Raw genomic sequence first — 27,607 nt, forward strand, 5'->3', positions numbered from 1 at the left:
TTTTCCAAGATGAATGGAGTCGTATAGGGGGAGTACTTTTGATGGGATATGAAATGTACAGATTATTGGTAACAAAAAAGTGCACTTTTGGTCCTCCTCCTTCTCGAAGGAAAAAGAAGAATAATGAACCAATTATTATAGATATTGAGGAAGAAGATATGAATAAAAAATTACATTTAGGTAAGATTATTTAAATTTGATGTTTTGCACATATATTTAGTTCTGTTTGCCATTTATTTAAATAGAAGGAAAACTAGATTGTATCCTGAAAAGCAGGAATATCAAAAGATGTAATGATAATTAATGAATATCAATTAGCAATACAATACTTATATGATAGTATTAGTGTGACTGTACATAAACCATAGATTTTACATCCATTTTTCCATTCTGACATGGATCAGAATAATCTCATAGCATCTCACTCATTGTAGGCCTCGTCATCTGGCACCGACAGCATCAAAGATAATCAGACAACTCTGTACCTAATATCGGCCTTCCTAGATATACCATGTGACAACACATGGAGTTCATGTTCTCAATGTGTATTCCATTTTTAGCATGGTTTCTAAAGTTAGGTGCTTTTCCTATTACTAACAATTTGACAACAACAAAGGATTTTAATTACTTCTTGTATATATTTCTGACATCAGTACTTCACAATTTTCTGCTGGCCGATAACTAAGTTTTGTTAAGTAACTATTCAAACATTAAAAGGAAGAAATTCATTCCTTTTTCTTTTGCTATTTTACTAATGTAAACTTTCTAAGCATCTTAAATAAATTTAGTTCTTAGATAAAAAAAAAAGGAATTTATTTATTTATTTGTTGCCTCATCATGCAGATAATAAAAAACAACCATATATGGCATTTTGAGAAATGTACATTCTAAAGAATGTTATTGGGATTTCGTTTGAAGTTATATTTCGGTAAATTTTTCAGTGAAAAGTACTAATCTGATATGGTCTTTCTAGTCAGTATGAAGATTTGAGACATAAGTTGCAGAGAGACAAAAATTTGAGGCATGAATTGCAAAGAGACAAAAATACAGAATTAATAAGGAATTTAAATAGAACAAAAAAAAATCTGTGAAGTGTTCAGGAAATTGTGTTATGTTAAGAGGCCACTTTATGATATGAAGCTGTTTTTTGGAAGTTCTTTTGTAATTATAACTAAATTATATGTTCTAGGCATTCAAAAAGCACTTGTGAATCCTGGACCAGATTTGATTGTTTGTGATGAAGGCCATCGCATAAAGAACAGTTTATCTGGAGTGGCTCAATCATTGAAGAACATTAAAACAAAGTGAGTTTTATTTAATGTAAAAATTTTCAAATATGTATTTCGTTTCCATAAGTTTTTTTGTTAATTTCTGTTGATGAAATATTTAAAATTGTGCAATGTTGATGATTATTGTCAGTAAAACTGTTCAATTATTGGAAGTGATGGGGGTTATTTTGTTATATTTTTCTCATTATTTTGATAGCATCAATTTTTCTCATTATTATTTTGATAGTATCAATTTTTCTCATTATTATTTTGATAGTATCAATTTCTTTTTCAAGTTAGCATAAGTTGAGCTAGTTTTATTTGGTATCTCTTGTCTCCAATTTCAGTGATTTATTCATAAGAATTAGTATTGGCCTTACTTTATGTCATCCTTAGCTTACATTTACTTTGTGCACCAATGAATCCTATCTTATGAAGATTTTTCAATTATATTGCCTGATTAAAAAAAAAAATTGTTTTGTTTTTTTCTCTACCTAGTTCTTCTCTCACCCTCAATCTCTCAATTAAGGCTGTTTTCTTAATCTGAATTATCTTGAACTTTATACAATTGCTTGCTCAGGCACATTTTATTCCTAGGCAAGTTAAGTAAGGTTTTGGTGGGGAAGCATTGTGTTATATATCACTATCATCAACATCATCATTGTTTAACATCCGCTTTCCATCCTAGCATGGGTTGGACGATTTTGACTGGGCGCTGGCGAACCAGATGGCTGCACCAGGCTCCAATCTTGATTTGGCAGAGTTTCTACAGCTGGATGCCCTTCCTAACGCCAACCACTCTGAGAGTGTAGTAGGTGCATTTTACGTGCCACCGGCACGGGGGCCAGTCAGGTGGTACTGGCAACCACCTCGCTTGAATCTTTTTACACATGCCACCAGCACAGGTGCCAGTAAGGCAACGTTGGTAACGATCATGCTCGAATGGTACCCTTTTACGTGCCACCGGCACGGAAGCCAGTTGGCTGCTCTGGCAATGATCATGCTCGGATGGTGCTCTTGGCACTCTACTAGCACAGGCACAAGTGCCAGTAAGGCGATGCTGGTAACGATCACGCTCGAATGGTGCTTTTTATGTGCCACTGGCACAGAAGCCAGTTAGCCACTCTGTCAACGATCACGCTCGTATGGTGCTCTTTGCACCCTGCTAGTACGGATGCCAGTCATCGAATGTGATTTTGATTTTGATTTCACTTGCCTCAACAGGTCTTTGCAAGCAGAGTTTAGTGTCCAAGGAAGGAAAAGGTATGCATAAGTGGGCTGGTTACGCTCCTGGCATGGGCCACAGGTTATGGTCTCGTTTGGCTTGCCAGGTCTTCGCAAGCACAGCATAATTCCAAAAGTCTTGGTCGCTAGAACATTAGGTCTCACTGAGGAAATGACAAGGAGGAGGAAATGAGGAAATATAGTAATGATTAAATGAATTCTTTAGTTTATTACTTTTCCAATTCGTTAAATGCCATGAATATATACAGTTAATTATTTTCTTCAAGTATTCCAATTCTCTCAAACTCTCACTACACATTTTATTAATAGGATCTTTCGTAATGTAGAATTCACAGTGTACATTCACCTGCTTTATTACTAGTTATAGAAGACTTTCTGCCTAAACTATTTTGGAGAGAAAAACCACATTGTTGTCAGTAAAGGAAAATCATTTTTGTGTTTGATAATTTAATCTTACAAATTAGATCTTTTAGCTAATGTTATTTTCAAAACAATTTTTTTTTTCAAGGAGAAGAATTGTACTAACTGGTTACCCGCTACAGAATAATTTATTGGAGTATTGGTGCATGGTTGACTTTGTGAGACCTAACTATTTAGGTACAAAAGCAGAATTTTGTAACATGTTTGAACGACCCATCATGAATGGTCAATGTGTTGACAGTACACGTGAGGATGTCACTTTAATGAGGTACAGAGCCCATGTTCTTCACAGTTTGTTGCAAGGATTTATTCAGAGGTAAGAAATATTTTGAATTTTTACTTTTAATAAAGCAAGTGGATGACAATTGATAGATTACCAAATATAACATTTTAATGTTTCGAATTAACCCTTTTGTTACCATCTTTCTGTTGAGATACTATGTGTTTCTTTCAATTAATTTTAAATATAACAAAGAATTTAGTAAAATAACTAAGTTATTATTAAGCTAGTGTTCGGAACATAAATTGTGACTAAGGTTTGGTGGAAGATTTTGATTCAGAACTTTTGATAACAAGATATTTGTACTACAGAGCCAGGGGTGGTTTCAAGCAAGGTGGTATCAAATGGGTTAAATTCCAACTAGGTTTGACTTTGTCTTTCATCCTTTTGAAGTTGATAAGCACTGGTCAAATACTGGTTTTAATAGACTACATTTCTCTCTCAAATTTCTGACCTTGTGCCTAAGAAATAATATTTAAGCAAAGTAAATAAGACAAATGGAAGTATGCTTAACAGTGATCAGTTTCATCCTACTTTTGCTCTTTTAAATACCACTGAGCTCCACCTTCGCTTTTTAACATCTAGGGTTAATGAAACAAGTCTAGTAGTTTTTGTTGGGGTCACTTCAGTTACCCATATACTAGTCTCCTATAAAAATTGGCTATATTTTAAGGAAAAATTTTCTAAAAATAAAATTTTTTTCATGTATTTAAATCTTACTAACATGAATTTATTATGGTCTGTGCACTGCACATTGACACATTATTTCCTGGCCTTATTTGATTTAACTGTTAACATGTCTCATTTATGTTCTACTTTGTAAATGAATAATTAACAATAGAATGAACATGCATCTGTATAAAAGAATTGCTTTATTGTTATGTAATATTCTTACTAACCTGGGAAAATGATTACGAAACTTTGCAAATAATACTTTTGATTATCACAAAGTTATGAATTTCACTTAACAGTATGGAATATAGAAAAAACAAATTCTGTATTTTGGGTCTTAACAAACCAAACCAAATGATGAACTAAAAACTGTTATGACATGTGCAATATAGCAAAATGGGCAAGTTATGACATTGACATCAAACAATAAACTGACAGATGTATATTTCCTGACAATTGTAGCTATGAGTGCCTTATGCTCGCCACCACACTTGTATCTCTCTATTTATTTGCACATGTCAAAACGATTTAGATGTTGTTTAATGTTAACCCTTTCATTACTATATTTCTGACCAAATTACACCCCTTATGTGTTTCAATTAATTTCTAATGTAATCATAAATTTAGTCTGGTTTCATTAAACAACTATAACTTTTTTATTTATCGATATATTAATCTGATTTTTGGAAGATAATTTAATGAAATATTCTCAACCAATTCTATACTATAATTTTTGTCACAAAGTGACTCTATTTGCAGGTAGATACAGGTAAATTCCACAAAATATAAAATTATTAAAATTTTGTTCAAACATCGCTATAGAAAATATTAGCTAATATTCAATTGGGTATACAACAAAATTTTACAATAGAATTTGTTATTCTGGGTAACTTTCTGATACCCATAATAATATTTATGGCAAAATAGGCCTTAATTTCATTTAAGGTTGTGGGAAATAACAAACTATCCTTTCTTTCGTTTTGTTTACGTTTAGCGTAACGGTTCGTTTTCGCTGTAATGATTTCAAATAGGCTCATTCGAAAAAGTAAATAGAAATAGTCTAAGGCTTTACCCCTCTGGGAAAGTCTGTGGCTTGGTCCAGTTTCTGCAGAAAAATCACCGAAAGAAACAGTTTTTAAATTTTCACTCCATTCAGGTGCCAATTCGTTTTCTTTATCGCTATCGGAGATCTCAGATTCACTGTTTTCACTTTCGGAAAATGAAACATCAAATTCATTATCAAATACCATGTGCTTTTTTTTTTCAGTCATAGAGTTAGATTTATGAAGGTCTTCAGTAGAAAATCCTTCGAATTCTGACTCGCTGCTTGATATAATGAAATTCGTATCCATTTTTTGTCAGAATTACAAATTTTGAAAACACAATAGGAACAAATTTCGGAAAAAAAATCTCCCAAAATTCACGGAATTAAAATTACACTTCGATTATTGTACAAAACTGTAGTTGAACTGTTTACGAAGTATAATACGTGTTTTCACGAATGTACTGAAGAGATTTGCTCCGATATTCTCATTTAAATATGAATAGGTAAATTCGGGCGGCTTTGGGCGGTTTGGTTTCATAAACCAAAATTTTTTTCGGGCGGCTTTGGGCGGTTTGGTAACGAAAGGGTTAATATTTCATTTTGTAATTTTTACTTCCTGATTTAGTTTTGTTATATTTCATCTTAAATTTCTAAATTGTTAAATGACTTTCCATCCTCTCAGAAATAATAAAATAATTACCAGTCAAGTACTGGTAACCTAAGCTATATGACTATGCTTTTACTAAACTACAAGTTCTAGATTAATTTTCTTTTTTCTTTTTGTTATTTTTAGATATCACATTTTACTTTTAATTCCTATTTTTACTTAGCTGATAATTTTTTTATAACTGCCAGGTGGACTCTGGTTAAGTAATTAAACATTTTTATTAGAATGTTAGTGATATACTTTTCATTAACACTATTATAGCATAATAGTTGTTAACGTTCTTAAAATATAAAAATAAACAAGAATTTAGGAGAATTTATTAGCGAAAATAAAATGAAAAGAGGGAAGCAATGACAAGTGATCGAGACCTTTGGCAATTTGTTGTGCTTGAGAAGACACATCAAGCCAAGTGAAATTGTAGTTGTGGTAAGTGTCGGTGACACATAAAAGGTACCCATGCTGGTGACATGTAGCGTGGTTGATATTAGGAAAGGCTTCCAACTATAGAAACCAAGCCAAACTAAACTTGAGCCTGGCACAGCTCTCTGGCTGACCAGTTCCAGTCAAACTGTAACCCATGCCAGCATGGAAAACGGGTGCAAAATGATGATGAAATCTCTCAAAGTAGCATTACTCTTTGATAGGAACTCATAAAATATTCTGTGTTCATACATATTTTTTTAATGTTTAGTGAGGAAGCCTGAGATTAGGATAATTTTATTAGGACACTTGAGTTGTTTGTGGTTTGTTTCCATGCTACTTGCTTGTAAATAAAAGTGAATGTTATAGCTATGATTGGTTCTTGTGTTTGTGATGCTGTGAGTTATCTTAGTTACCTAGAGACTGGATCCAAATTGTAATTGCAACCAAGTGGACTTTTTTAATGTGAGGTTAAACTGTAGAGGATTAATTCTATTACCCAACTTGAGTCATTGAAAAAATATGAAGCATCATATGTGAGTGCTGTATGTGCAATAGCAATATTGAATACATGGATAAGCATCATTAAAAAATGATTATCAAATCTACTTTCTTATTTTTTTGTTTTTGTAAATTAATTTACTTCACATTCTTTTCATTTTAACAGGAGAGGCCATTCAGTCCTTCAGTTTAGTTTGCCCCCGAAACAAGAACATGTCTTTACTATCCGAATGTCAAATATCCAAAGACAACTTTACAAGAAATTTATGGACTGCATTTCAGATTGTGAAATGGGAATGTGGGCAAGCTACAATCCCTTGAAAGCTTTCTCTACATGTTGTAAGGTAATTAATTTTCTGTAAAAACAATATTTATTTTATGACTTGCATTTGTCTGGCAAGTGAAAAATGTTTGCTTTTGCATTTTATAAATTATAAGAAACTCTTCCTGGATTATCATTATTAAATTATGAAAAAACCTGAAATATCTTACATTAATTTGCTATAGAATTATATGTACATTTTAAAAAAATAACTCTTTTTTTTTCGTTTGCTAAATTTAGAATATTTATTGCATCTGAATTAATTATTGAATATTTAAAATCTGATTTTAATATAGTCTTTCAAAAAAAAGTATTAATATCTATTGTCAAATTCAGATTTGGAACCATCCAGATGTTATGTGGAAAATTATACAACATCAGAAAACTCTTCTTGAAGACAATGACTTGGATTTTGAACCTGATGGAAAAGTTAATGGTGTTCAGTCAGGTGGTAAAAAGAAAAACAAAACTATTGGCAACTCTACTCGTATGAATGCAAATACAAAGAAAAAAATACTTCCTGAACCTATTAATATGAAAAATAATGCTCATAAGTGTTGCAGCAACAACAGATCAAATACAAGTGACAATTTGAACCTTGGTTTTCAACCAAAAGGAATGGGAATGAATAGTTGTAGTGGATCAAGGGACAACAGTTGTTGTAATTATAATTTAGGCCAGGATCTAGGGCTTTGCTGTAATTCTGGAATGCAATCATGTAACAGTCCTGGGATGAATAATACACCTAGTGGTAATAATACTTGTAATGATAACAGCCTTGAACAGAACATGAATTTTATGAGTTCTAAGATGAGCAATATGAAGGACAATAATAACCAGTTGAGTGCTTCCTACTTAAGTTCAACTTGCCATAAGGATTCTAACAGTGGTATAAGTACCATTAACCAAGGTTGTCATATAAATAATGAACCTAGAGGAGATATGGTAAGAAACCTGGAGCCAGGAGAATGCATGACTAGAAACGAGTCCAGTCAGAATAATTGCATTAATAATGACCACATGATTCCTGGTAGTCATATTGGTATGAATGCAAGTTGTGATCAAACTAATACAAGGCATCTAATGGACAGTGGAAGTATGAACAGTGAAAATCATATTGGGTCTTTAGGTTATTTGAATACACATTCAAATAGTGATGCTCATGGTTGTTTGAATGCAAGTAGACATAATGATGTTAACAATGTTATGAATGCTAATGACCAAATGAATTTAAACTATGGTTTGAATTCTGGAAGCCATATGAGTGGCAATAGTATGAACATGGTTAGTAGAGATGTAATAAATTCCAATTGTGCCATTGGTGATTCTAGCAATTTAAATTCTTGCCCTCCTAGTGGTTTGAATTTTGGCAATCAGTCTCATTGTTATGATGCCACAAATAGCAATCATAACATGGGCCTTTCCAGCTTGAAGTCTTGTGCAGCAAATACAAATAATCACTTGGGTGGTGGTAGTAGTATGAACTACATGAGCCATTTGGGACCTGATATCACTGCTGGTTGTTCCTTGACAAATGATACCATGAAAAATATAAACATTGATAGCTGTGAACAAATAACAGACATAAAAAGTAATGTCACCTGCCAAATGAATAACATGAATATAAATCCTTGTCAAATGAACAGTGATAACCAGAGTCATTTGAACAGTAACAACACCCTTGGTATGGGTAACATGCTGCTGAGCAATACGAATCAGAACAATCAGGAATCAAAAGACGACTACAGCAGAGATATCGGTAGTCACATAACTCCCAACACTGGTTTGAATAGTTGTAGTAACAACACCCAGTTAAACACAACTGCTAAAGATTGTAAAAATGTAAATATGTGCAACAAAGTTTCCCAGAACATGAATATGCAGAGCACAAATATGTTTGGTGGCAGCAACTCAACTGCTGGTGCTCATGTGTGCAACCAAAGTGGAACACAAGGAAATATACCTACTACAACTTCAACAACAGAGAAGAAGTTAGACAGCAATGTCCTTTCTTTAGACTGGGTAAGTATATAAATATATGTATGTATAGAGTGTTTGAAGTGGTGTACAGATATTGTATTTTAAGAAGAAGGAGGCAGTCAGAATTTTGGATAATTCTTTATTAGCGCTTTTATCTGTTCAGTGGAACTCTTCAGATATGATGCACAGAAAAATTCTTCAGCCTTATATACAAATCAAAAAAAGAATATTGTTTTGTTTTGTTTTGTTTAGATGAAGAGGAAGGAAGGGAGGAGGGGGATGAAGACAGAGAGAAACGAAAGTAAAAGAAATCCTGTATCTTGGGGGATGGTCTTTGACTAACATGTGGTTGATGCTAAATATATGTATATACAAATAGCAAAAGTAACTAATATGATCAGTAGAGCATCTCACAAAATACGTTGTGGTCTTATTTGTTTATGTCCATTTATATTCTGAGTTCAGATTTGACCTTGATTCACTTTGACTTTCACGCTCCAGGGTTGAGAAATGAAGTACTGGGGTTGATGTAATCAGCTATACTCTAGAAGTGGTATGGAAACACGACTACAGTTCAGTGACTGAAACCTTGAAAAAATATTTTCCTGAACTGGGAATCCATAGATGAGTCTGTGGTTTCTCACTCTGGACGAAACAGCTGGTCACTGTGAACCATTCAATTCTTTGAGCAAATCTTAACTCTATAAATCCTCTTTCTTAGTATTAGTACACAAGTACGCCCAAATTAGTAGTGTTTAAAGTAGAATGCTATTACAAAATGTGACTCGAATAAGATATTGTTTCAGCTAAACCCCAAGTTTAACTTGGCATTTTTCTTAATGTGTTTTCTAAAAGAATTAACCTTGTGCAGCATGTTTTGATATTTTGACTTATGTTGCTTTAAATTGATTTTGATTGTTATTAGATGGGTACCTAATTCAGATTTAATTTGAACCAGGAGTCTATTTTTCAACACTTTGATATTCAAGCCAGCTGAATCCGGCCCAAATATTTTTTTTGTTTAAACCGGCCAGATCCAGCTTCTCACACCTACTCTACAATGTCATTGTAAAAATAAACAATCACATCATTAAAGTCTCGAAGCTACAAGACAGTACATGATGAATTCAAAACAATGGGAATAAATAAACATTACATTTAACAGAATAATCTGTATACTAAATGGTTAGAGTGATAATGCTCTTAACTTCTAGATCACCATTGCTGATACATTTTTAGGTTACTTACCTTTACATTTCTCTTTTAGTGAAAGCAACCATATTGAGCTGACATCAGCAATGGGCTTTCGATAGGCTTATCAGCAAATGTTATATATACTGTCATCATCATCATCATCATCATCATATTCCATGCTAGCATAGACTGAATGATTTGACAGGATCTGATTGGTCTGAGGACTGTGCCATGCTTCAGTCTCTGCTTTTGGCATTGTTTCTATAACTGGATGCTCTTCCTAACACCAGCCATTTTATAGCATGTACTGGGTGGGTTTCTTTATGGCACCAGCACTTGTATGGTTGTCAAGCGGTTTGCAAGAATAAGTGCCCTTTCTACTGAGTGGAGCTACTGAGGTGAGTGAGATTGTTTTATGCTGGTCACTGAGATGTTGAAGTAAGAGAGGAACTGGTCTCTTGCTGTAGAGGTGCTGTGTGCCTGCTGACAATATAGAAGAGAAAGTAAGAGTGACTGGAGTGGAGTGGGAAAGAGATAAAAACAGTGGTGATGAGGTATTAAGGCGGACCCTCAATGTAAGGGATGAGTAGGAGTGAGCGAGGGAATAGAATAGGGAGTGTTAGTTGGTAGAGGTTGCCCTAGTGTATGGGATTCAGAGATGGTTGGAGATGGGGAATGAGTGAGGAAATGAAGATAATGACTGAAGACAAATGATAGACTCTGTCCTTGATTTTTCTCAGTTTACAATGTGGTTGTCTATCAGTTATCAAAATTTGATTCCATAGTGGTATATAATTTCTTTTCTCACTCTTGAAGATTTATGAGCTTATTAACAGACAATTCAGGAATCACTGCAGAGTTGCTCAAAATATCTGGCGGTGTTGGCTTTAGCCTAGTCATCCATATAGTTAACCAGGTGATACACAAAGGAGTCATACCCAATGACTGGTGTAGCAGCACCACAGTCAACTGCTACAAAGGTAAAGGTGTCGCTTTAGATACAAATAATTATAGAGTTATCAAGTTCTTGGATCAGGTAACGAAGGTCACAGAGAGGGTCATAGCCCAACTAATTAGGGAGAGAGTCAGTTTAGATGAGATGCAGTTTGGGTTCGTGCCAGGGAAAAGCACCAATGATGCTATATTTCTGGTAAAACAGCTGCAGGAGAAATACCTAGCCAAAGATAAACCTCTGTACCTGGCTTTCGTTGACATGGAGAAAGCCTTTGACAGGGTTCCCCAATCCCTTATCTGGTGGTCAATGAGGAAACTAGCGGTAGATGAATGGTTAGTGAGAGCTGTGCAAGCCATGTACAGAGACGCTGTCAGTAAGGTGAGGGTTGGTAATGAGTACAGTGAAGAATTCTGGATAAAAGTGAGGGTCCACCTAGGATCAGTCCTCAGCCCCCTTTTGTTCATCATAGTCCCCTAGGCAGTAACAGAGGAATTCAAGACAGGATGCCCTTGGGAGCTTCTCTTTGCTGATGACTTTGCTCTAATAGCTGAGTCACCATTAGAACTAGAGGAAAAGTTTCAGGTGTGGAAGCAAGGTCTAGAATCGAAGGGCCTTAGAGTCAACATAGCTAAAACTAAAGTCCTAATAAGTAGGAACGCAGACAAACTACAAATCCCTTCAGGTAGATGGCCCTGCTGGATCTGTAGAAAAGGCGTAAGTAGAAACTCCATAAGATGCACCCAGTGCAAGCTATGCATACATAAAAGGTGCAGCAATATCAAAGGAAGGCTCACTAGGAAGATAGTTTTTGTATGTGCAGATGCTTAGGAGCAATAAACACTGAAAATGTGCAGAGAAAAACTAGAACTAGTTGATAGCTTCCGTTACATAGGTGACCAAATCAGTAGCCGGGGAGGGTGCGCTGAAAGTGTAGCTGCTAGAATAAGAATAGCCTGGACAGAGAGCTCTTACCTCTACTGGTGACAAAGGGCCTCTTGCTCAAAGTAAAAGGTAGACTTTATGACGCATGTGTACGAACAGCCATGCTATAAGGCAGTGAAACATGGGCCGTGACTGCTGAGGACATGTGTAAGCTCGCAAGGAATGAAGCCAGTATTCTCTGCTGGATGTGTAACGTCAGTGTGTATACTCGACAGAGTGTAAGTACCTTGAGAGAAAAGTTGGACCTAAGAAGCATCAGATGTAGTGTGCAAGAGAGATGACTGCACTGGTGTGGTCATGTGGCGAGAATGGATGAGGATAGCTGTGTGAATAAGTGCCACACCCTAGCAGTTGGGGGAACCTGTGGAAGAGGTAGACCCAGGAAGACCTGGGATGAGGTGGTGAAGCACAACCTTCGAACATTAGGCCTCACCGAGGCAATGACTAGTGACCGAGACCTTTGGAAATATGCTGTGCATGAGAAGACCCGGCAAGCCAAGTGAGACCATAACCCGTGGCCTATGCCAGGTGTGTAACCAGCCCATTTATGCATACCTTTCCTTCATTGGACACTAAACTCTGCTTGTGAAGACCTGTTGAGGCAAGTGAAATTGAAATCGAAATCAAATTCGATGACTGGCATCCATGCTTGTGGAGCGCTAAGAATACAATCTGAGCGTGATCGTTGCCAGAGCAACAGACTGGCTTCCGTGCCAGTGACATGTAAAAAGCATCATTTGAGCGTGATTGTTACCAGTGTCTCCTTACTAGCACTTGTGCCGGTGGCACATGAAAAACATTTGAGCGAGGTTGTTGCCAGTGCCACTGGACTGACTCCTGTGCAGGTGGCACATAAAAAACACCATTTGAATGTGGCCGGTGACACATAAAAGCACCCACTACACTCTCAGAGTGGTTGGCATTAGGAAGGGCATCCAGCAGTAGAAACTCTGCCAGATCAGATTGGAGCCTGGTGCAGCCATCTGGTTCGCCAGTCCTCAGACAAATCATCCAACCCATACCAGCATGGAAAGCGGATATTAAATGATGATGAGGAGGATTTAGATATTTAACTGTTTAAAGTTTTTAGCTTTCCTTGATGCAATTTGTTTTTTTGTTTTTTTGTATTTGATGGCAGTATTATCTTATTTGTTTGCATTTATAGTTTATATGCTTTGTTTAAAGATTCCAGTGCAGTGAATTCTCTTTATTTTTCAGTATGAATTCTTTATTCACTTTCTGTTTTGTTACTTCATCTCACTCTGAAATTTTCTCCATTTTGTTATTAAATTATCTTAAGTTAATTATTAGATAAATATTATCTAGTGGTAAGTTGTTGACATTAGGCTATAGAAACCATGCCAAAGCTGACATTGGAACTTGGCATAGCCCCGCAGCTCACCGTATTCCCTCAAACCATTCAACTGATGCTAACATGAAAAACAAGCGTTCATTGATGAGTATAAATAATAAAGGCAAATAAGAAAAGTATATCAAATTGGTTATTAGGCGCAGGAGTGGCTGTGTGGTAAGTAGCTTGCTTACCAACCACACGGTTCTGGGTTCAGTTCCACTGTGTAGCACCTTGGGCAAGTGTCTTCTATAGTCTCGGGCCAACCAAAGCCTTGTGAGTGGATTTGGTAGACAGAAACTGAAAGAAGCCTGTTGTATATATATATGTGTGTGTATGTGTTTGTCCCCTGCAACATTGCTTGACTACTGATGCTGGTGTGTTTACATCTCTGTAACTTAGCAGTTTGGTAAAAGAGACCAATAGAATAAGTACTATGCTTACAAAGAATAAGCCCTGGGATCGATTTGCCCGATTAAAGGCGGTGCTCCAGCATGGCCACAGTCAAATGACTGAAACAAGTAAATGAGTAAAGAGTTAATAATGAATATATGTTAAAAATTAGTGTAGACAAGCTAAACATTGAGAACTGGGCAAAAGACATTAACAAATGTAGTCCAGATGTGTGGTAGGTAGAATAGAGCTTTGGTTATTAGACATTGTGAGTAGTTTTAATGTGGACATTGTAAAAAGTACCATGTTATCATTTTGTATGAAAACCATAGATGATACATTACATGTTGAGAAATAAGATGCCTACTTTTTGTGGAAGTAAATAGTGTATTTTTGTTGTATTGTCTCATTTGTAGACCCTTCAGCAGGAGTTCAATGGATACTGTTTTTCAATTTTTTTTTATATTCATGACACCAAATATCCTACATCTCAATATTCTCCTGCTTAGAAAATTGGTTTTCCATTCTTAATGTTTTTTGAAATCTTTTTTGTTGAAAAAAGATGTACAAAATGTAAACATTCATTTGACTCGTTTAATGTCAGAATAGGTTTTTACAGAAAAAAATGAAGGCTTAAATATAATGAAGTTGACTTTTATTCGTGCTGGATGGTATAATGCTTACTTTTTCTGTATAGATTTACTAAAACCGTTAAATGGTTAACTACTTTTTGAAGTCTGACGTTCATGCTGGTAAACACGGTCTGGGCCATATTTTACATTGCTTTCTACTTATCGCAATGGAGCACCATTGATATACATAGTGATATGGGTATTCCTGACTGAAAAAAAATGTAATGATAATGGATAATCTTGATTGTATGTTTTTATTTATGTCTGTTTATTACTAAGCACAGTTTTAAGTCTGTTGTCGTACTGTTTATGCCAATTTCGAACATTGGCTTCATTAACATAAAAATGCCTTCTGGCAGCTCTATTGTCACGTTCAAATGCATATTCAACATATTTAATTTCTCCTTCACAGTAAACAATTCATAATATACAATAATGGTAATGACAAATTTTTAAAGTTTGCTTAACATTTTATAAGTGTGAAAGGGATTAAAATTTCGATACTCTGTATCAAAGGTTCTGACAAGAATAGGCAAAGAATTCTGTTTACATAATCAGTTTGATTGGTCGCCTTCCTCTTTCGGTTGAGTAAAGTGTCATCCAAGCTGATGTTTATTGGTAATTAAACTTAATTTTCAATACCTGTGTGTATTTATCAGCTTTGTTTTTGTTAGTATTTCTTATCAACAACTTTTCCTGTGATCATGATTTGAGAAGAGGCACAGCAGTATGCTAAAGCTCAGACATAATCTCTTGTGGGCAAGAAATGTAAAATAAAGTTTATGATAAACAACACAAACACTTTGTAATTTAATAGCTTTCAATGTGATACGTGTTAAACAGAAATTATTTTTAGTTATTGAAAATTTAATAAAATCTAATCATAAGTAAGTGAAATTATGCTAAATACAACTAAATTGAAAACCTTTTTTTTCCTGGCTATATCGGCAATTCTGAAAACTTTTGGGTGCAAATTTTACATGAGTAAAAGATGTTTTTAACAAATTCTATCCTGAAAATCACCTGTGTAAATTACACAGGTGTCAAACTACATGGGTTTCTACAGTGAATGAATAAGCAATACATTTAACAGAGTAATCTGAATGCTAAAGGGTTAAAGTAATAACAAATATTAACTGACATGTTCTGTCACTGTTTTAAACAGATTTTGGGAAACGTTATATCTTTTACAGGTTTAGACTCTGTTTATCATTAGATATATATATTTGGCCTATTATTGTTGTTTCATAAATCTGATCATTTATCCTTGTAGCTTGGACTAGTCCTATTTACTTTACATTGTTTATTTTATTTAAGAGACACGGCATCAGTTTGTACTAATATAATGAAGACTAGGGTATATGCAGAAATGAATGTAGATAAATTTTGTGAGATATGCAACTGTATCAGAATCAAATTATGCTCAATCATTTCTGTGAAGAAACTCTTAGATATTACAAAATAGCATCTAAGAGATAGATATCATCTAAAAGATGCTAACACCCACACTCACTCACTCTCTGTCCATAAATGAGATGAAAGTGGGTTGCTTTTTGTTAAACAAATAAGAAAAGGCAACAAAAATATTAAAGAAACTTAAGGGGATAACGATTGTATGCATATATACATATATAAACGTGATGGAAGCTGTTTATTATAATCATGGATAATGTTATCAGATGATTATTATCACCAAAATTAGTAGATCCCAAATTCTTCATTAAATGAAGTAAAAGTCATCTGGATCTTATACATACAGGTTTAGGTCTTATCAAAATTTTCAAGTAAACCACTATAACCATTACAACTAATATATGAATTTTTACATAAGTCACAAGCAAATATCAAAACAAAAGCACATTAGCTTTGGAGACTTGATATTGATAAATAAATGATGATGGTAGCAATTAGCAGTTGTGATAGTGGGGGTAGAATCATGTTTGTGCTGGGAATGGAGGTACTGTTGGGTTAAATTGCTTGTTGTGGCCAGCATTGTTTGTGTCTCAGCATTTTCACCTCCTTCAGTACTAAGTTGAGTACTTACACCAAGTACTGGCAAAGTTGAGTGCTTTGTGAGTACTTGGTGACCTTACAAGTACTTAGTATCATAAAAAAAAGAAAGCACCCAGTACACTCTAGAGTGGTTAGCATTAGGAAGTACATCAAGCTGTAAAAACCTTGCTCAGGCAGATATTGGGGCTTGTCACTATTCTCTGGTTTAATGGTTCCTGTCAAACCATCCAACCCATGCCAGCATGGAAAACAACCATTAAATGATGATAATGAGATGATAGATACATACATTCATGCATACACACAGACAGACACAAACACTCATGAATGTTAAATGGTTGCTTTATCAGAATTAATGTGCTCTAAACTCTGAGATTTTGATGACTTTATTTATTTTTAGAATGACTGTAGGGTCGGTATGAGAGGCTAGATCTGGCAAGTTTGAATATCAAACAGGTAGAATATTTGGGCTAGATATGACTGGTTTAAATGCCAAAGGTTTAATGCTATTGGACACTTACTGAAAGGACGGTATTGAGCAGGAGTTGTTGTCAGGAGCTTTAGGTCAGCTACCATTGAGTTTTTGACATAGGTTTTGTTGTGATCATTGTTAACAGCAGCACAGAGTGGCCAGAAGTATGCAGGTGCAATAAATCCACTGCAAAGATGACAATAAAGTTCCTGTATGAATTATTTTCCCAATACAGTGGTCCAGACACATTGGTATCAGATAATGGAACACAATTTACAGGTAGCAAATTCAAAAATTTCTGCAAAATATATGCAATAAAGCATATTTTTATCCCAACCTACCAACGAAGCAGGTAGAAAAATTTGTTAATACTTTCAAATGAGTATCAGAAAAAGCAAGGGATGATGTAGGTAATGATAAAATGCTAATGAATTATTGAGGGTATATAGAGTAATACCCAAATGAATACCAGTTCAGGAATGTCTCTAGCTGAGTTATTGTTTGTGCGGAAAATAAAATCTATCTCCGATAAATTATTGCCAAGCAATATGTTTTCAAAGGAAATACAGAAAAGGCAACAAAAATAGTAAAGAAGGCTGGGAGGATGATTTTGTAACTAAAAGATTAGGAAACATGGTGTATGTAATTAAAGAACAATGTTGGGAACATAAGAGACACCTAAACCAATTAAAGACTTGACATACTGAAAAATGAAAGGAAATACCAATGGAAGTTTGCTATGACATGTTTGAGATGCCAGCACCGATAGAGATTGAGCCTTGTAGAAGCAGCAGTAGAAAATGGAAACAGACAGTACACTTAGAAATAATGCCAAAATGAAAAAGATATTAAATTTTTTAAGAAAAACAAAAACAGAGAGAGGGAGAGTTGTTGGAAAAAGAAAAAAGAAAATAAATTTGACTTCTTATGGAAGTTGAAATCTCAAAAGGAGAAATGTTGTGATGAGAGTCTCACCATCCCCTTGCAAGAAATAGGCTGGACCGAGCAATTATAAATAATAGCGGTCAAAGTGAAGTTTGTGTGTTAATTCGAGTTGAGTTTGCAGTGAATTCGAAAGGTATCAGTTGGTTAGTTTGTATGGAATATTGATTGTTGGCTTGTGAAGAGATTGTTGGATTGTTACATTGTTATTATGGCTGCATCGTTATCTTGTTTACTATTACTACACTGGTACAGTGTATCTAAATCATCTGTCACAATATCATGGTGGTTCCATGACATATTGGAGATGGCAGATACAACAGGTTTAGTGGATGAGGTAAAATAGGTCTATAAAGTTGATTTACGCAGTATTGGTACACAGCTAGCTAGTTCAGAGTATCTGAAATTATTGTATTTGTGATGGAAGAGACACAGGCGGGCTAGAGTATATTAATGGCCTTCTGTTGATCTTAATAAATTATCCTGTCATTAATGTTTTTCTTTCTTTCTTTCTTTTTTTTCAGATTTAATTAAAAATGTGATATGTAATGTTTTCAAAAACATTTTACTGAGGTGGAAAATAAAATATTGTTTTTGTAATTTCATTAAAAGGTAGCGGAAATAATGAAAGACTACACACCAGAATTACTGGAAAATGGTGGTAAAATGGTATTGCTCTTCAGCCTTATTGAAGAATCTTTGAAAGTTAGTGATAAGATGTTGGTTTTCAGGTAAGTGAAATTATAAGGAAAATTTTAACATATAGTGTATATTTTTATCACATTTTAATATCTATATTAAGCATTTCAGCTGCTAGCCTTAACTTGTAATTCCCATTTTTTTTACCTAACTTGTTTCTTTTCTTAATTTGTACTCTAATTATCATCTAATATCAGCTTGGACCTTTTTTCTATCACCTGCTGTTACTTAATTTGAATATTGACTCTCACACATGCGACTGATGCCACATGCAACAATCACAGTAGAAGAGGATCCTTTCTATTAAAAGCAAGCTAAATATTTCAAACCCTTTTAAGTTTAATCAGTGTAATAATAATAATATTTTGTTTTGGTATAAAAGATGGGATACTGCAAATATTCTTGCTCAGTACCACAAATTTGCTTGTCAGTTGTTTAACTGTAACCAGTTGAGCATGTCCCTTAGTGGCTGATAATATGTGCGTCTCTGTTCATGAGCAGAAGTAGTGGGTGGGGTATCAAAGCCATGTGTGGAGAGGAATTCTTTGGGGTTTGGGTAATTCACTTCTGGTAACATGGGTGTCTCGTTCAACATCCTTAAACAACTCTAATTTAGGGACCTTTTGAATGGGATGAGCTACTCAACCTGAAGAAAATTCTGACTGGGCCCCACATGAAAGGTTGTGCACTGTTCATCTTGATATGAGATAACCATGCTGTTCACATATGGTTGTGATGCATGTGCCTAGTGTATCCTTATCAGACAGGTAGTCATGATGGGTATACTGTGCTTTCTATATTTACTCCAGTGTCACTTTGATGGCATGCACTGCTCTCTCACGCAGTAATAATAATAATAATAATAATAATAATAAATGTCTTATGTAGTACCAGGCACTGGCTCTCATAGCTTCTGATCTTAACTGATTGTAAGTGTTATCATGTACATGTTTTGTCTTGGTATAAAAGGTGGCCTACAGCAAATATTCTGCTCAATACCACAGATCTGCTTGACTGTAACCAGTTGAGCATGTCTCTTAGTGGCTGACGATATGTGCATCTCTGATCACGAGCAGAAGTAGTGGAGGGAGCATCATTGCCATGTGTTGAGAGGAATTCTTTGGGGTTAGGGATTCTCTGGAAGCATGGATATTTCGCTCATCTTTAAGAGGACACACTTTATTGCCTTAGTGTTGTCTGTATATCCCAGCTCATGTAGGATGCTTTTAAGTATACTGAACAACAGAATCAATATGAAGAACTGATATATAACAAAGTATCTCCTTTACAGCAGCACACTTGTTTATGTTCTATTTCTTGTTAACTCTGTCTTCTCTCTCTCTCTCACATACTCACACTAACTCACTGAGTAATCATGTACCTCCTCTGTAGCAACCCATCTATTTCTGACTGTGTCTCTCTGTCACACTCAGACCTTTCATCATTTGACACAAGATCAATTCCTCCTCTGCCCCATCCTCTCCCAAAGACTCCTTGTCTTGTAAGTTACTTGGTAACTTTTCTAGTGCTGGTGCCACATAAAAAGCATCCAGTCAACACAGTAAAGTGGTGGGTGTTTGGAAGGACATCCAACTGTAAAAACCATGCAAAAACTGATCTCGTCTGTGCTGATGCCATGTAAAAGGCACTCAGTCCACTCTGCAGGGTGGTTGGTGCTAAGAAGGGCATCCAGCCGTAAAAACCATGCCAAAACAGACACAGAAGTGTCTGGTGCAGTCTTCTGCCTGGCCAGCCCCTGTCAAATTGGCCAACCCATGGAAGGCAGCTGTTAAAAGATGATGATGTTGATATGTAAATGTTTATAAGCATAAACAGTTTGGTAGTGTACAAAATAGTGTATAAGTAATAATAATGCAGTTAATCAGAAGAAATAAGGGAATTTTTTTCTTAATTAATTTATGCACAGAAAGTTTTAAGTTTTCCAAGGAAATGAAATAAAATAAAATAAGTTAAGAAGTAAAATGTTTATGTTGTTATATTTCCGTTTTACAGTAAAAGCACAACATTCTCAAGCTCGATATGCTTCAGAATGCTATAATGAAAATGTTCTACTTCATTATATATCTATTTAACCATTTAAACCGGGCCATATCCAGCCCAAATATTCAAATTGGCCAGATGTGGCCACTTACACCTACCCCACAGTGTGATTCTAAAATTTAACAGTTACATCATCATCATTGTTTAACGTCCGTTTTCCATGCTAGCATGGGTTGGACGGTTTGACTGGGTTCTGGGAAGCCAGGAGGCTGCGCCAGGCTCCAGTCTGCTCTGGCAGTGTTTCTACAGCTGGATGCCCTTCCTAATGCTTTTTACGTGTCACCGACACGGCCGCCAGTCAGACGGCGCTGGCATCAGCCACATTCGGAAGGTGTTTTTATGTGCCACTGGCATGGGTATCTTAACTACAATTTCCGTTTGATTTTTATTTTGATGTTGGTGTTGACGTACTTGACTCAAAAATCTCAAAGTTACAAGATTATGCATGATTAATTAAAGACGTGAATAAATAAGCATTACTTTTGACAGAATAATCTGAATGCTAAAGGGTTAATTCCGTTTGATTTCATTTCCTTGGAAACTTTGGGCACTTTCTGTACCCATATAAAAAATAAACTGTGAAACAATTGCAAAAGGATAAAAATGAGAACATTATTTCAATTTTTAATACAGTTAAAAATGATGTTATGTTGAAAGTTAAAAAAAAGCAAATATATAACAGCGATTCAGTTTGAGTTAGTAATTTGTTCTGTTTAAATAAACCTCTAATATATGTCTGTGTAGCACTAATAATTATAACTAGCACTATACAGCTGCGTGCGTGCGCACATACACGCGAGTACTGTCCAAATCTCCGACCAATCACATGCAGCTAGCTGGCACTCAATTGGCGTATCTGGTTTCGGGCATTTTGATTGGGTTTTGGATAGAAAATTCACAAAAAGGTCAATTCTATTGATTTTTTAATGGCTTTGCATGGTGACTGGGGAAATGTAAAGATGTGCACAACCACCCTTGGGTGGTTTTGAATGACTATAGAAGGTGCGAGCCCTCTAACTGAAAAATTGTGGATTTGTATAAAGGACACACACACAGACATTTTGCCGTTTATATATATATATATATATATAGAAATTTAGACTTGAGCATATATTTCAGTACGTTCTTTTTTTTCTTTTCATTTTTTTTTTTCAGTTACTTACTTTCTATCTGTTGCATGTATAATTGTTTTTCTCATTTTTGTCTTCTAGTCAAAGCCTCACCACTTTGAATGTTATTGAAGATTTCCTCAACAGACGTCAAGTCCCACGACCAGAAATGAATGAGAACTGGTGTAAAAATAAAAGCTATTTCCGTAAGTAGCTTATTTCTTTTATTTCTTCTTCTTTCACTTGTTTCAGTCATTTGACTGCGCTCATGCTGGAACACTGCCTGTAGTTGAACAAATCAACCCTAGGACTTGTTCTTTGGAAGCATAGTACTTATTCTATCGGTCACTTTTGCCGAACTGCTAAGTTACGGGGACGTAAACATGCCAACATCAGTTGTCAAGCGATGTTGGTGGGGGACAAATACATACATACATACTTACACACACACACACACACACACACACACACACACACACACACATACATATATATACAGACACACAACAGGCTTCTTTCGGTTTCCGTCTACCAAATCCACTCACAAGGCTTTGGTCAGCCCAAGGCTATAGTAGAAGACACTTGCCCAAGGTGCCATGCAGTGGGACTAAACCGGGAACCATGTGGTTAGGAAGCAAGCTACTTACCACACAGCCACTCTGTTTTTAGTTTCTCAAGTAGCTTTTCTTTTCAATTAATGTATATGTATGTATTATATATGTATAAGACAGAGTGTGTAGATGTATATATATATATATATATATATATATATGTGTGTGTGTGTGTGTATATTAAAAAGTCGGGATACAATATGTACCTTTTGCTTGAAAGGTGCACCTGTTTACTTGAAAGAAGAATTAAAACTCAAAACCACGTGACTCTCACTTTATGTAAACACGCACAGAGAATATAGCAAATACATTTAGAGATAGTCTTTCCATTTATAAAATACAAATAGGAGTGTAGACATCCTAGTATCAATTGATTTCTCTTTTTGTGTTGAACCAACATTTAAAGCTCATCAGCTAGGTTTACTATGTTAACTATTTAAAAAAATATATATTTACCTCTCTGTGCATGTTGTTCAGCTGAAGGCCCCGTGACTTCCAAACGAACATTAGCAAGCAACTAAAATTCAAAATTCAAATAAGTTATTATCTTTTAAAAAATAATGATAAAGTGGCCAGCAAACAATCCAAATATGCAAAATATATATTAAAAAGCCAGGGTATATATATACACACACACACACTAGAGAAAGAGACATGTACACATGCATTAACACACACACATACTGTGTCTGGTGTGTGTGTGTATATATATTTGTCTATATATATAGAGATATGTGTGTGTAAATGCATATATACACAAGCAAACATACACGTTATACATACAGACATACACACACAGGCAGGGCTGTGTGGCTAAGCAGTTTGCTTTGCAAATATGTGATTCTGAATTCAGTCTACTATTTGGCACATTGGGTGTTTTCTACTACATCCCCAGATTGGCCAAATCCTTGTGAGTGGGTTTGGTAGATGAAAGCTGAAAGAAGCTGTGTGTGTGTGTGTGTGCATGCGCCTTCGTGTTACTTTGTCTTTTCCATGCAATAATTGTGAATGAATGTCACTTATCCAAGTGGTGTGGTTCATTTGCAGTCTTTCAAGCTGTTGTGCTATCACATTCATAGGACGAGGGGAACTCCATCTACTGTTAGGATGCAACAATTCCTTTTTAATTCTGATTTTATCTCTCACCTCGTTTCTATTCCATCATTCATGCTCACTCACATTACACATCTCGTGAATTTTTGAAGTTGAGCCACTCATTTCAAAACCAAGTTACTTTTGATGAAATAGAAACTAAAACCATTCTTATATTTGATGTGTGAAACTATAAAACAAGCATTGATTATTTATTTATTTTTGTTTTTAAATTTTAAGGACTGGACGGCAGTACTTCTGCTGCAGAACGAGAGAAATTGATCAACCAGTTTAATTCTCCTGATAATAATAGAGTTTGGCTATTTTTATTATCAACAAGGTAAGATTTTTAATTTGCCTTACTCAACATATGTCTCTTTATATTTAACAAAAATCATTATCACAGCAAGAAGAAAAACAATTTCAAATACGTTCACAAAATGGCAAACATAAATTATTTTTAGACAAGATTGCTGGGAAATTATAATTATTTTGTGTAGCAATCATTATCATAATCTTAACATCCACTTTTCCATACCTGCATGAGTCAGATGAAATTTTTTTGAGGCAAATTTCTACAGCCAGCTGCCCTTTTTGTTTAACTCTCACCTGCTTTCCAAGTAAGGTAATATTCTTCCATAATTAGGCATGTGTACACAAAGGCCTGGAAATGAGTGGCTCTTCTTGTATGATGGTGCTTGTCTTGTCTTGAGACAGCATTCACCTGAGTTGGGTTGAGCTGGCTTCATTCATCCTCAATGCTGCATCTCTCACAAACGCTGACCAGACCTGGCGATTTGAGGCTAACGACTGCGTGATCTCCAACCACTCTCTATTCCAGCAGCGAACGCCGTTGACACGGGGGCCTAGGTTGGGTTCCAGACCAGCCTTGACTGTCATCAGCCAGGTTTTTTGTTGTCCACCACATCGTTTTCGCCAACTTTAAAGGGAAGCTGAGGCAACTCCTTTATAACTATTCTGTGATGTCAAAACACACACACATGCATGTGAACTTCTCAACCACCCAGCCTTGTCTGCATCAGTATATTTAAAGGAAAATTTTTACCAAATATCTATGTATTTAATAAAAAAATTTTGATATTTCTTACAGAGCTGGATGTCTCGGTATCAATCTTATTGGAGCTAATCGTGTTGTTATTTTTGATGCATCCTGGAATCCATGCCATGATTGTCAAGCTGTTTGTCGTGTTTATCGATATGGACAACAGAAGCATTCCTACATATACAGGCTAATAACTGACAATACTTTGGAGAAAAAAATATATGATAGGCAAATAAACAAGCAAGGCATGTCAGGTGAGTTCGCTTAAAAAGAAAAAGAAAGATTTTAGTGTTATTTAGAATTGCAAAACTAACAAAATTTTATTATTATATACCTAATTGGTTCCTTTTGCAATCTGATTTTGTATTTGTAGATCGAGTTGTTGATGAGCTAAATCCAGAAAATCAGTTCACAAGACAGCAAGTTGACAGTCTCTTACATTATGTTGTATGTATTTTATTTTTCTTAAACATGTTTCTCAAGTAAGAAAATATATTCTTTTTGAAAATGCACCTTATAAAATGCTCTTTAATTGTATGTAAAAACAGATGCAATAAAGAAGACAAACGTCTAGATGTTCCTTTATGATCTATAATTCTGTATATTTACCAACCCTAGTATTTATATAAAAATGTATGCTTGATAAATTTGTAGTAAATTCAAGTTATTTATGCTCAGTATTAAAAAAGTGTGTGGGTAACCAAATTAGTGAAATCTCAAAACGCTTGATGTGTCAGCTCTTCATAACTTGTCACCACTATTGTTATATCAATAGTTAATACATCTAACCTACATCTATGTAAGAACTGTGCAGGGCATATTTTGTGGTCTATGATGAGAGGTACCCTAACTAATACCATAGAATCTTTTTATATGGTAGGAACTAACTTTGTCCATAACATCCTTCTAAGATGAAATTTAACCCTTTAGCATTTAATCCAGCCATACCTGGCCCAAATATTCTACCTGTTTTATGTTAAGACGATCCAACCTCCCACAACTACCTTACAAAATCTTTCTAAAAATATATTGGGTTACAACTAAGTTCCCGCTGTTTTTTTAAATTTTGGAATTTATTGCGTTTTTAAATTTTGGAATCTATTTTTTCGAGAATTCTATTTTTGAATCATTTTGGAATCTTTTTTTTTTTTTTTCCTAGTTAGTTTTAGTTAATTTTTGTTTATTTTCAGATCATTAAAATGGAATGTCAAGTTAAGAAAAACAAGCATTTTCGACACCTTCTTTTTGCTTTTAATCAAGGTTCTAAGGCTGCAAAAGCTGCTCGCGACATTTGTGCTATGTATGGAGAGGGTGCCATAGATGAAAGAACTGCTCGTGATAGGTATGCCATGTTCAGAAATGGAAATTTTGACCTCAAAGACGCACCTCATTCTGGCCGTCCAGTTGAGTTCAATGAAGAGCGATTAAACCAACTTTTGCATGAAAATTCTCATCAAACAACAAGGGAACTGGCAGGGAAAATGGAATGTTCCCACACTGCTATAGAGAAGCATCTTCACTCGATGAGAAAGGTTCAGAAGTATGGAGCATGGGTCCCGCATGCTTTAAGTGACAACAACAAAAATCAACAAGCCACAATCTCCACTGGTTTGCTTGCTTGTCACTGCTCAAATCATGAACACAAGCAACGATTTCTTTACCAAGTCGTTAATGGCGATGAAAAATGGTGCCTGCACATCAATATGAAGCAGCATAAGGAATGGCTTAGCCCTGGATAACAAGCGACACCACACGTAAAACGATGTTGTGCGTATGATGGGACTGGGAAGGGATTATCCATTATGAATTGCTTGAATGGAACCAAACGGTTAATGCGGAACTCTATGTTCAACAGATGGAATAACTCAACACAGCTTTTCAAGAGAAAAGACCTAATCGGCAGCATGGAGTTCTGCTGCACGACAACACTCGCCCTCATATCGCCAATATGGACCAAAGAAACCATTCAAGCACATGGCTGAGAAGTACTGCCACACCCGCCGTACTCTCCTGATTTGGCACCAATGGATTTCCACCTCTTTTGATCTCTTTCAAATGCTATGTGCGGAGTTTCGTTCAATACTGATGCAGTATTGAGAGCTTGGTTGGATCAATTTTTCAAGTCGAAATTGGGTGATTTCTACCAACAAGGTATTGAAAATCTTGTTGAACGTTGGGAAGAAGTTGTAAACAACAAGGGTGAATACATTATTGATTAATTAGTTGTTATTTTTTATTAAACCTTTTAAAAAATTTAAACTTAAAAAAACTGCGGGAACTTAGGTGCCAACTTAATACAAACACACCATTGAAATATTGAAGATATAAGAAAATGTGATTAATTCAAAGCTATGTGAATAAATAAGCAATACATTTGACCAAGAAATGAATCTTAAAGGGTTAAAGGAGATTTTGCAGCCATTTCAGGTTGAACAATCTCCTAGAGGCTTTCTAAGTTGCACAGCTGCATGGACCTTAATTCACTGCTATCTGAAATGGTAGAACTGGAATTAACAAATATTTTGTCGGATTGCAGTGATAAGAAAAGACTAGTGTTTATCAGTGAAGGATAGAAATGTGAGAAACTGTAAAATTGTCTTGTCACTGTTGCTGTCAGAAATGTAGCAGACTAGTTGAAAACATCTTGTAATACAAAATAAATAAATAACAGTTGATAATTTGAAAATTATTTCTAACCCACTTGTATTTACAATGCTTTGAAATAGGACCAAGACTTACCTGAAGTTAAGTTGGATAACTTTGATAGTGAAGGTGATTCTGTTCTGCAAACTGTCCTTGAAAAAGATGGGAAATGGCTAACAAAGGTAAGTTTATTATATTAACAGTTTATAATGAAGTAATGAATTTTCAATAAGCTCTCCTTAGTTATTAAAAGATTGGATATGTTGCATGCAAGAAATAAGGTGGAGAGGAGGATCAGCTAGGTTCCTCACAGGCAAGGAACGCAGGTACAAGATTTTCTGGGCAGGGAACACTGACGGGGTTGGTGGCGTGGGTATACTTATCGCTGAGAAATGGGTAGATAAAGTAATTGAGGTAATCAGAGTATGTGACAGAATACTTAAGATTAGATTAGTGCTTCATCATAGTTTAGCAACCATTATATCAGCCTATGCTCCTCAGTCGGGGCTACCCGATGGACAGAAAGACCGATTCTATGACACTCTACTGCAGACTACCTCGTTGACGAACGACAGAGACCTTATCTTTGTGGCTGGTGACTTCAATGGTCACGTT

The 27,607-nt window shown here is 35.4% G+C and overlaps 1 protein-coding gene across 1 annotated transcript in view; it reads left to right on the top strand.

The window, feature by feature from the left end:
• LOC115209081 (helicase ARIP4) overlaps nt 1–27,607 on the top strand; it is a 90,060-nt gene that overhangs the window by 49,315 nt on the left and 13,138 nt on the right. Inside the window, exons 7-17 of the mRNA XM_029777187.2 lie at nt 10–180; nt 1,190–1,304; nt 3,022–3,249; nt 6,685–6,862; nt 7,177–8,862; nt 18,327–18,445; nt 21,686–21,789; nt 23,527–23,626; nt 24,398–24,603; nt 24,723–24,796; nt 27,076–27,174. Of these exons, the coding sequence (XP_029633047.1) occupies nt 10–180; nt 1,190–1,304; nt 3,022–3,249; nt 6,685–6,862; nt 7,177–8,862; nt 18,327–18,445; nt 21,686–21,789; nt 23,527–23,626; nt 24,398–24,603; nt 24,723–24,796; nt 27,076–27,174 (3,080 nt within the window). The remainder of the gene's footprint in view (nt 1–9; nt 181–1,189; nt 1,305–3,021; nt 3,250–6,684; nt 6,863–7,176; nt 8,863–18,326; nt 18,446–21,685; nt 21,790–23,526; nt 23,627–24,397; nt 24,604–24,722; nt 24,797–27,075; nt 27,175–27,607) is intronic.

This window comes from Octopus sinensis, linkage group LG3 (assembly GCF_006345805.1).
Source record: "Octopus sinensis linkage group LG3, ASM634580v1, whole genome shotgun sequence".
NCBI classification, from domain to species: domain Eukaryota; kingdom Metazoa; phylum Mollusca; class Cephalopoda; order Octopoda; family Octopodidae; genus Octopus; species Octopus sinensis.